The sequence below is a fragment of the Microtus ochrogaster genome, unplaced genomic scaffold (genome assembly GCF_000317375.1).
Source record: "Microtus ochrogaster isolate Prairie Vole_2 unplaced genomic scaffold, MicOch1.0 UNK48, whole genome shotgun sequence".
NCBI lineage: Eukaryota > Metazoa > Chordata > Mammalia > Rodentia > Cricetidae > Microtus > Microtus ochrogaster.
This window is the reverse complement of record NW_004949146.1, coordinates 2,513,550-2,523,825: the sequence shown is the minus strand read 5'-3', so window position 1 is coordinate 2,523,825 and position 10,276 is coordinate 2,513,550. Positions and strand designations below refer to the sequence as shown.

The 10,276-nt window shown below is 51.7% G+C and overlaps 1 protein-coding gene across 1 annotated transcript; it reads right to left on the bottom strand.

The window, feature by feature from the left end:
- Positions 1 to 404: 404 nt before the first annotated feature.
- LOC101989827 (angiotensin-converting enzyme-like protein Ace3) lies at positions 405 to 10,046 on the bottom strand. Its single transcript, XM_005369445.1, has 14 exons — positions 9,947 to 10,046; positions 9,721 to 9,857; positions 9,184 to 9,342; positions 8,853 to 8,940; positions 8,573 to 8,716; positions 7,637 to 7,828; positions 7,456 to 7,553; positions 7,196 to 7,368; positions 6,646 to 6,869; positions 6,356 to 6,500; positions 4,094 to 4,192; positions 3,801 to 3,923; positions 1,262 to 1,446; positions 405 to 763 (listed from the first exon to the last, which is right to left on the bottom strand). The coding sequence occupies exons 1-14, from the start codon at positions 10,044 to 10,046 to the stop codon at positions 405 to 407; spliced, it is 2,226 nt and encodes a 741-aa protein (XP_005369502.1).
- Between the last annotated feature and the right edge of the window lie 230 nt (positions 10,047 to 10,276).

Here is a 10,276-nt window from a genome sequence, read left to right as displayed (position 1 = left end):
TTAGTCCTACTGAAGGGCAGTGCCTAAGCAGACTGCAGCAGGTTCTTTTGCTAGGGATTCCTTAGATCCTGTAGCCCTAGGCAAGCCCCATAGCTAAGTGCCTGAAAAAGGAAAAAAGGAAGGATGTACGGAGAGTCAGTTCTCAGTATGACTTGGCCGAGAGGCTGTTTCAAAGGAACACAGCCACTGACTCCCTAAAACTGCCGTGTTTGAGCCACTGTGGGAAAGTACAGTTGACCTGGAGCCCAGGACACACATAGATCACACGTGGTCACAGATCTGCCAGAGCTGCACCCCATGACAGTTGGCACAATGCCTGCAGACCATCTCCTCCCTGGCCTGTCTGTCTCAGCCATCCCTCTGCCCTTTCCCCCCAGCCTCACCAGTCTCTATGGTGGCTACTCCTAGCTCTGTGACTCAGCTCTCATCCATGGAGGCTTCCTCCTGTGTTGGGTGAGCATCCGAATGAGCAGGCCAATAAAGCACAGGGTGAGGATGAAGCAGAGACCCAGCAGGATCCACTGTTTTCGGGCTGCCTTTCGGGGTTCCATGGCTATGCCCAGAAAGTAGGTGTAAGGCAGGGTGCTGAGTATCATTGTGTCCTTGTCCAGTGACTGCTTTTCCAAGTAGCACAGCCTACAGCCCAGCCCCAGAATGAGGAGGAGCATGGCTAAGCTCATGCTTAGCAGCACCCACTGCCCCAGGCGAGCCTGCTCAGGTTCCAGCACCATCCCCAGGAATGACACTTTGTCTGTGCTTTTCTCTGTGGGGGAAAAAAAAACAATAATAGAAGCGTCTTATAGAGCAAGAAAGCCTGGAGAAGGGGTCCTAGGGTCCCCTGTGACTGCCAGGAAGGAGTTGATGACCACTGTCTTCTCTCAGTCTCAGGCCACAGGTGAGGGAATTGCCTTGAAGTGAGGGAACAAAAAAAAAAAAAAAAAAAAAAAAGGAAGAAAAGATGTAGGCGGGTGGGATGATGTAACCCACAGAGCTCAGCTTGGGGGCTTCTGCCCACTGACCAGAGGCCAGCACGACAGTCTTGGCTGGATGATGTACAAGGAATCATAGAGATAAGAACTGTGTATAAACCATGGAACTGGCTGAGGTTATCCCTGGCCTGGTACATTTGGGGTTTACTGAACTCTACTGTGCTGGCCCATGCCAGGCCATAAACTGACTAGAGTTTAGGATTGACCCAGAGCAGGGTAGGGCAGGGTCTCAAGCTGCATCAGAACTGGGGCCAAAGTTAGTTTTGTCCAACCTTCAAAAGAACAGCTGTAGTCCAGCCAGCCAAGGATATCCCCCTGCTTCACGTTCTCGTTCACCAGCCAGTGCAGCAGCGGCTTGAAGTAGGACAAGAAGGACTTGGCGGATATATTGGACTGTCCAGTCATCTCCTTTAGGACCTCCTGCCAGGGCCGGCTGGAACCCAGCTTCAGGACATCCCTGGGGGGAGTGGGGTCATCTGTGAGACCATGTGGGAGTGTCAGTGGGTGCCGCTGGGAGCCCTCAGTATACACGGTTCTAACTTCCGAACTTCGCCAGCCAGGACCCCAGAGCTCAGCACGGTAGATAGGAGCAAGATTCACCTGGGGTGACACTCAGCTCCGTCCCTGTGATACCCTGGACAAATAACTCATCTGAGGCTCTGTTCTCATCTCCGTAAGTGGAGGTAGCAGGACAGGGCTGCTAGCATTCTGGGAAGTGATAGATTCCAGCTCTTTCTGCTGATTGGCCTTAGTGTTACCGTGGGCATTGTTATTCTCAACTCAAACAGGCAGCCAGCCTGCGCCTCTTTTTACCCTAATGTATTTGTGATAGCTACAGCCCTTTGGTCCTTCTTGGCCACACAGGGAAGGATTGAGAGAATTCAAGTGACCATGGGAGGTTCTCTGTGTGACACCCGCAGTGCTGCGCAAATATCAGCTGTCTTGAGGCACACCCAGGACTTGGTGGCAGATGGCAGGCTTGCTGCATTCACCACGGGAAGGTGCAGAGGGTGCCAAAGCCAGAGCTCCAGAATCTTTACCCTGACCTTGCCAAACAGCAGCATTGGGCAGATGATGACATCTATCAACCTGTTGTTCCAGGGTCTAATCAGGAAAGAGATGGGACTTGGAAGCTTAGAGGTCACTGTATGGGGTACCCAGGCTCAAAACCCAGCAATATTACTTAGAGACCATATAACCCTAGGCATTTAACCTCTCTCAGCCTTGGTTTCTTCATCAGTAACATGAACTCTCATAAATATCTGCCTTTCACAGTACCAAGTCACACGATGATGAAGGAATTTGTCACTTGTCGGTTTTGCACATGCTACTGGAGCCAGACATGGAAACTGAAAACCAGTGGATATATAGCAGAAACTATGGGATACATTCACCTAACATGTGTGATTTGCATGGGTTTGATTCCCCAGCATTTCAAAAAAAAAAAAAAAAAAAAAAACAAAGGAAGAAAGGCAAGAGAAAAGAAATCACCGAGGGAAAATCTTTTTGGTTTTTTGAGACAGGGTTTCTCTGTTGCTTTTGGAGTCTGTCCTGGAACTAGCTCTTATAGTCCAGGCTGGCCTCGAACTCACAGAGATCCGCCTGCCTCTGCCTCCCGAGTGCTGGGATTAAAGGTGTGCACCACCACCATCTGGCTCTATTAAGATTTAATACTAGAGAATAAGGCAAAGAGCTGATAAGAATAAAATAAGAGGAAAAATAAATCATGACTCCCAGCTGATTCAAGTTTTTCAGATGTTAGATCCTGGGTATAGGAAAAACCTACGGTGGGCTAAGGTCTCACTAGCTGGCTTTGAACTCAAGATCCTCCTGCCACAGCCTCCTGGCTGCTTGTACCACAACTGAAAGAATAGTGTTGACCGCTGAGAATCTGCCTGTGTAAAAACAGCTCCGTGGGCTGTGGGATATGTTACCCGAGCCCAACCACAAGCCGCTAATAAAGGGCTGTCACGCTGGTTGCTGGGCACTGCCTCACTCTCCAAAGTGACAATACAGTCCATAGATGACAGCAGGACCATCCTGACTGGGGGGGGGGCTTTAAGAAACTATGCAGCCAAGGCCCACTTCCACCCTCTATTCCCATCAGAACCAGCCCAGTACTTGCATGGAGGATGGGTCCAGAAGGCAGAAGCACATGGACACAATGTTAGGCAGGAGACTCGGAAAGAATCTCCTTTTTTTCTGCTCTACTCCCTTCCCCTGTGAACCTGGGGAAACCCGAATAAACCTTCCAGATTTAGTTGCTTCGTGTTCTCTTTCCTCCCAATCACCTTTCCCCACACCGGAGCCCATAAATATCTCAGCAAACTAGGACTTGGGTTTCTGGCTCCTCACACTTGACCATTTTGTGAAGAAGCTTTCTTTCTTTCTTTCTTTCTTTCTTTCTTTCTTTCTTTCTTTCTTTCTTTCTTTCTTTCTTTCTTTTTTTTTATAAAATGAGCCCTTTCTCCCGTTAGGCTATTGAGTGGGCTGTCAAGGCAGGCTTAGTAACGCCAACTTCCTGCCCCCTTCACTTCCAAAGTCCCTCCCTCACCTCTCCTCCCTTTTCCTGCACGCCACTCTGATGTGAAGAAGACACATCTTTTTCTTCCATGTCTGCATTTGATTTCTGGCTGGACTTCCTGACCCTGGACATAGTCACTAAAGCCTTCTCTACTTCCGTCTCCTTTTTGGTATTAGAGGATTCATTTATGATGTGGTCTACTGCCCCCTGCTGCACACAGGGTGGCTGATCAGCCCTGTTGTGAGACAGTGGGAACTGAGTGGAAACGAGGGGGGTGTGATGCTCACCCCAGCATCTTCCCGGCCACCTTGGAGTTGTAGATGTCACACCGGTGCAGAGGGCCCGCGTGGCCTGAGGCCCTGCACAGTGCTTCATGAAACTGGAACTGGAGCACCAGGCTGAGGAAGTACCTGGGAGAAGGAGAGGCCACTGAAGAGGGGAGGTCGGGCGTGGGAAACCCAGACCTGCTGGCCGTGCAATGGCTACAGAAGCCCATCTTCGTACTTTCTAGAGTTTCCCCACCCAGTCCCCATGTTTCCCAGATCCCAGCCAGCTCTCCCAATGGGGCCCAGACCTTTACCGGACATAGGGCACACTGGCAGGAATGTGGAACTTGGCCCCGGGGTCAAAATCTTCTTCTGATCGAGTAACAGGTGGGCACAGGCCCTGGTACTTCAACCTGGTGGGAGAGAGATAGGGGCTTGGCCCTGGATTCTGAAAGGTTCTCAGAGCCTTTTCTTGTTTGAAGTGTGTGTGTGTGTTCAGCCAATCTGGGCCTGCCTTGCAGAGACTGTTCTGTGCATTTTCCTTGACTAAACAAGTGAGAACACACCAAGGCTCAGAAAGTGGCAGGAACGGTGGTTAACAGTGACTGAGCATGTCAGCTGCTCTTCAAGTGGACTCCCTGTCTCCCGCCACCGGCCTGGTCTCTGTGGAGATGCCAGCAAGGGACTGAGTGAGGTCAGGTACTTGCTTGTGTCTGTCCTAATGATGGAATTAGACTATAGACCAGGAAACAGGTCATTTTATCTAAACAATGCTAAGAAGAAAATGGAAATCCAAGCATGGTGACACACGCCTTTATTCCCAGCACTTAGGAGGCAGAGGTAGGCAGATTTCTGAGTTCAAGGCTCAAGTGGTCTACAGAGTGAGTTCCAGGACAGCCTGGGCTACACAGAGAAACCCTGTCTTGAAAAACAACAACAAAAAACAAAAACAAAGACAACAAAACCCCAGAAGTGTCCCTGTGCTGTTGTAGTATTGACTGTTCCCATTTTACAGAACAGTCAGCCAAAGTTTTAAGGCCTGGGAACTGGTAGCAAGACCCAGGAGATAGTCGCGGGCACACTTCAGTCACCTGGAGCTCTGGTGTGGGTCCTCTGAGCTGTGTGGCTGTGGGCACCATGTGACTGAGGGAATCTGAGTTTTGTCGTGAAATGGGTGGAATGCCCAGCTTTGGGAGGGATGCCAATGGAAAGGTTCATTGTTGTATTGTTGGCTCATTTGGTACCTCCGACCAGACCCTGAAGTCAACAGGGTGGTGGGGCTTCTTTCCTGAGGGTGCTCTTAACAACCCAAGGAATGGCGGCCCTCAGTCTGCCCCTGGGTTCCATTGGCCGGTTGATGGTGGACATGGGTGACGGAGGAGGGAAAGGGGCCCCCTTTGGGTGCCCTGATGGCTGGTGTGGCCACACTTGGAGAGCACACTGTCCAGGACACCGGGAGGGGCAGGACTAATGGAAGAACATGTTAGAATGTGGTGTGACCTGGGCTGGTTATATGACCTCTGAGTGTCAGCCGCTGAAAAGCTCATTGAGCCAGGGCAGCTGCAAAGATCTAAACAACCATAAGGGCCTGGTGCACAGCTGTACGTAGGTCACCCGTGTGACCAGAAATCTTGGACTTGGTAATCTGACACCTTACGGACATGGAAAAGCCTTAGTTATGAGTATTTTCTGTCCAATCTGCTTAACAGCCACTGAATTTTTCTGTAGTCTGGGGGTGCTGAGGTTCCAGCATGGATGTGTGTTGGGGTGATGGCCTGCCCCTCTCCCATGGGAACTCTTTCCAGCAAGCAAAGTGCTCAGACCTCTCCCGTCCCTCCATCTGGCCTTCTGTGGAGGGAGTAGGCAGCAGGGGCCCACTTGCTGATCACTGTCATTTTTCTGGGCTTTTTCTTTTTCTTTCTTTCTTTTCTTTTCTTTCTTTCTTTCTTTCTTTCTTTCTTTCTTTCTTTCTTTCTTTCTTTCTTTCTTTCTTTCTTTTTGCATTTGTCTTTTGAAGACAGAATCTCACAGAGGTCCAGGCTGACCTCTGCAAATGGAGAGTTTTCTCCATCTCGCGTGGTTTCTCTCAGCCCACCAGTCCCCACAGCCACTGGTAAGACACATATTCATAGCATACAGAAAGACATCCTACATCAGATCTCCAACTGGCTAGGCAGCCAACAAGCTGCTGGACCTTGCATGTCTGCAAGACCCTGTCCTCTCCTCCTGCCTCTTGCCTCCACCTCCCAGGTATGGGCCACAACATCCAGTTACCACTCTGTTCTCAGAGAGGCCTAGTTGATTTAGTGGTGTGAGATTCCTGGCCACTCACAGAGCAGACAGAGCCACTGCCAGGGTCCCCAGTTCACAGATGAGACAGAAGCCTCAGAAAGTTAAAAGACCTGCTCACTACTGACACCAGAGTCAGAACGAGGCCTCGCGGCCACCATACTGGCTCTATGCATCCAGTCTGTATATTTTTGCCTGGTAGTGGCTAACAGCACACACGGCCTGGCTTCCCCAGGTTCCCAGGACATCAGAGCACTGCACTTATGTCAAGCATCGACCGTCCCCACCTGAGGTTCCACCACTCCTGGTTGTAGATGCTCTTTGTGATAGTGCCATCAAAGACCTTCCAACGAAACACGTCTACCAGGTAGCTGAAGGGGATGAAGGCAATCTTCTCCAGGGCAATGCCTAACAGGAAGTTAACCTCCTCCTCTGGAGATAGGGTCAGGGCAATCAGGAGGCAGCTTCTTGGTCCTCCCTTTCTTCAGCCTTTCCCTGAGGGCTTTAGTCCCCCCTCAGCCCTAGCTGAAGCCCCAGGCTCAGGCTGCCCTCCCGTTATCCCTTTGGTCCCCATCACCTGAATCCTGGTGTTGCTGACTGAGCAGACCCCTGCTGAGCAGGTGCTTGTGGGAAGAGGCTGAGAGGGTGATCACCGACCCCACAGCCTCTTCAAAGGCTGGACTGGCACCTTCTTGGTAGATTACAGAGAGGTTCTGGAACTGCAAGTAGTACTGGATATGGCCCATCTGATGGAAGATGGAGAGCAGGTCTTCTATGGTCACCTCGGTGCACTTCTTTATCCTAGGGTTAAAGGGTAGGGGTCAAGGAGCATGGGGATGCCCTGGGGACACTTAAAGCTTCTTCATTCAAGCTTCATTAAGGCACTGAGGTCATCAAGCAGGAGACCAGAGGGCCTTGGCTACCATGTTTTCCCACTCTAGACCCGATAGCCACCCAGTAACCATGTCCGCTATTCCCCGAACCCACCTTCTCTTTCATGCTCCCGAGTCTCACCCCCTTCCCCCAGCCCTGCTCTCCCCTGCCCACTCCTCGCTACATGGCCAGTGGAGAAACAGAAGAGAGGTGAGCGTAGGGTGATGGCTGAAGACCATGCTGGCTGTAGACACCTGACGTCGTTGCCTCTGTAGAATTTCCAGGCTGAGGCGTGGCACTCCACCTCCCGCCCGTCAGCTGGCTTCTCCAGCATTGATTTTACCCAGAATTCAGATGGTGCAGGCAACAGTCCCAGGGAGGTAATGAAGATGTTAGCCTCTTGAAACATTTTTTCAGGCTTCCAGTGCTGTGGGGAAAAGAGGTGCCGTGGTTCTGTCTGCCCATTCACCTAAGGGGATTGTGGGACAGGGACATTCAAAGGCTCAGCGCTGACCTGGTTCTTCATGATCTTCGTGACGTCCTCAGGTGGCTTTTTTGGGTAGGGCAGGGCTATGTCTAAGATGTTGTCCCAGGACTGGGCCCACATGTTCCCTGGAAAGGGGAGGAAGGGGCTAAGGGGAGGGGCAAGAGCGGCCTTCCTTCTCATCTGCGTCCACCACCAGCCTGGCCCTTACCGAGGAGATGGGCAGGGATGGGGCCTCGCAGGTTGATGACCTCAGGCCCGTAGTAGCGGAACAGTGAGCGGCGCACGTAGGCGTGTAGGTTCAGGTAGAGTGGCTGCAGCTCATCAAAGAGCCGCTTGAGGTCTTCCTCCAGGGTGTTGGACTCATACTTGGCTCTCCACAAAGCCCCCATGTCTTTGTACCCTAAGATAGAAGAGACTCACTGGTGCTCACCGTAACACCGTGCATCCAGTGAGCTGGCAAGGAGGCCTGGACGTGCCCTAAGGAAGCATCTCTACCCCCTGCTCCTGGAGGGGGGTGATCTTAGGCATGAACACGACCTCCCTAGGCATCACCCACCCTAGACTAGCTCAGAGGTAGAAAATATCTAGTGATGAGCACAGTGGGAGCTCCTGGTCATGCCTTGTAAGGTCCTCTCCTTTCCTAGGGCCATGTCCTGAACCCTAAAGCCCTGTGGTCATGTGGGTTCTTTCTAATCTCCCCAAACCCTGATTTCCTCCCATGGTGGCACAGGGTCTCTGTGTGGATGCTTTGTTCCTTGTCTGTCCATACTCATCTTTCCAACAGGGGCAAATGTCAGAGAGACCTGAGCATATATTTGAAGCTCTCCTCTTTCCCCTGGCCTGAGCATCCCCTTCCTCCATGGCTTTATACTAAGCATCATTAGAGATGCGTGTTTGCTAGATGAGGCTCACCTCCCAGTCGAGGAAGTCCACGAGGCAGACATCTGTCCTTTCACTTAGAGAGTCTTAGGGTTTCCCCAGCACCCAGCCCAGGGGTCTATCTTTATTTGCAGGGTCAGTTACAGGGCTCATGCCCCCCTTCTCCCCTGTCCACAACCATTCTGCTGTTGCCTGCACCCTCTGCAGCATAGGCTTCTTTCTTTTCCTGGCCATTGACCCAAGACATTATGCCCAGCCTGCTCACCATTATATTGTGCAGCCTTGTTGCTAAGTTGGACATAGTGCTCAAACACAGGACGGATCTGGCGGCCCACGGCATCCCGCCAGCGCTGCCAGGCCCACAGGAGTTCCTTCTCGTCCCTGGAGGTGGCCATGATTTCTTCGAGGTCTGTACCCAGAATAGGAGCCACATGGGATGCCATGCCCATCTACCTCAACTCTCACCCCCGCTCCGCCCTGCCCCTGGTGCTTCCCCTCTGGGAAGGGAACACAACTGAGGTCAGGGGTGGGGCTTGGTTGCTCACCAGGCTCCAGAGGAATGCAGGGACCCTCATCCAGACACACTTCAGCTGTACTATACGTTGTCTCCATGTAGGTCAGAAGTCTGTTGTACTGGAGGGGGCAGGTGTCACCCAAAGCAGACCCATGCCCTTGGGACCACTCCCAACACTAGCCCCACCAGCCAGGAGAGACAGACCTGGCTAAAGTACCCCTCCTCCTCTAAAGGAAGTTCTGGTTCTTCCCCACCTGCATCCCCTCCTGCCCCAGAGACATTTGGTTCCCAGTCCGATCTAACCCGCCTTCCCCTGGGCTGCAGGAGTGTGTGCCTTGGAGGCCTGGGGCTCTGTCTATCACCTTCTGGAGATCCTCCGTGGGCAAGGCCGACTTGTCTATGTTCTGCAGCTTACTCAGCATGCGCTTCACATCTGGGTTCTGGAAATGGTCTGTCTTAAACAAGCGGGCTCGGCTACCAAAGTACAACATGAACTGAGACTTCTCCACCTCCTTCTGAAACTGCAAACAAGGTGATCATATTGGTTGTGGCAGATGGGGGATGAAGTACGGGTCCCACGCTGAATTCTGAGGCCACACCCTCAAAGCCCACTTTAAGGGTCCAAAATCATTGAAGACTTGCTAAAAGGGAGAGGATGCTAAAGTCCTTAAAAAGAAGGAGGTAAAACTTATAAGGGCAAATAATCCAGAAATTATTATGTAAAAAAAAAATTCAAGCCCACTGAAAGGCCTGGAGCTTGTGGTCCATTTTGACATGTGTTTTGGAGTGTCCTTCTTTCTACATATTATGGACACAGGTCAGGAACTATGATCCCCAACCCCCAGAATCCCTAAGAAGATCAAGGGGAGGGAGGACCTGGGGGGTAAATGGTACTACACCATGTTCTTTCGATTTCTCTTGGTGATGTTGGTGACATAGTTCCAAGTGGCCTCCATGAACTCGTTAAACACAATTCGAGCTGGTTGCTCATAAAACTTCAGGAACAACTTTGCTTGCGTTTCGTTGTAGAACGCGTCTGCAGGGAAGGGGGTCATGTGGGCCTGGGGAAAGGACTGCCCCTTCCCAGTCCTCTTATCTGGTCCTTCCTTCAGGTCCCAGCCGTACCTAAGCTTGGCTGTCCCGCAGTCCTGAGCCATGGCAAGAGCTGCCCGTAACAGAGGAGCACAAGGAGGGAAGGTCCGGGGCAAGTCCATCTTGTTCTCATGACCAAGAGAACAGCAGAGCTGGGAGAAGCAGTGGCCAATCACGAGTCAGCTCCATATTTGTGACATCAGGGGCCAAAGGGTCTACCATAGAATGTTAGAACTAGAAAGATTGCCTACCCGGCCTCTTTGCAACTGCCCCCATTATGCAGGTGAGGGACCTTCTGAGGTCCAGCAGAGTCCAGTCATGTGACCTGGCGAACATGGCTAGCTGTGGCAGAGCTAAGAGGAG

Bases quoted from the DNA above. Each gene is read 5' to 3' on its own strand.
- LOC101989827 (XM_005369445.1), bottom strand. From the start codon at position 10,046: ATGAGAACAAGATGGACTTGCCCCGGACCTTCCCTCCTTGTGCTCCTC. The intron at 8,717-8,852 runs GTGAGCAACCAA...TTCTGGGTACAG, and splicing joins CTGCATTCCTCTGGAGCCTG to ACCTCGAAGAAATCATGGCC. The intron at 7,369-7,455 runs GTCAGCGCTGAG...TTTTCCCCACAG, and splicing joins CGAAGATCATGAAGAACCAG to CACTGGAAGCCTGAAAAAAT.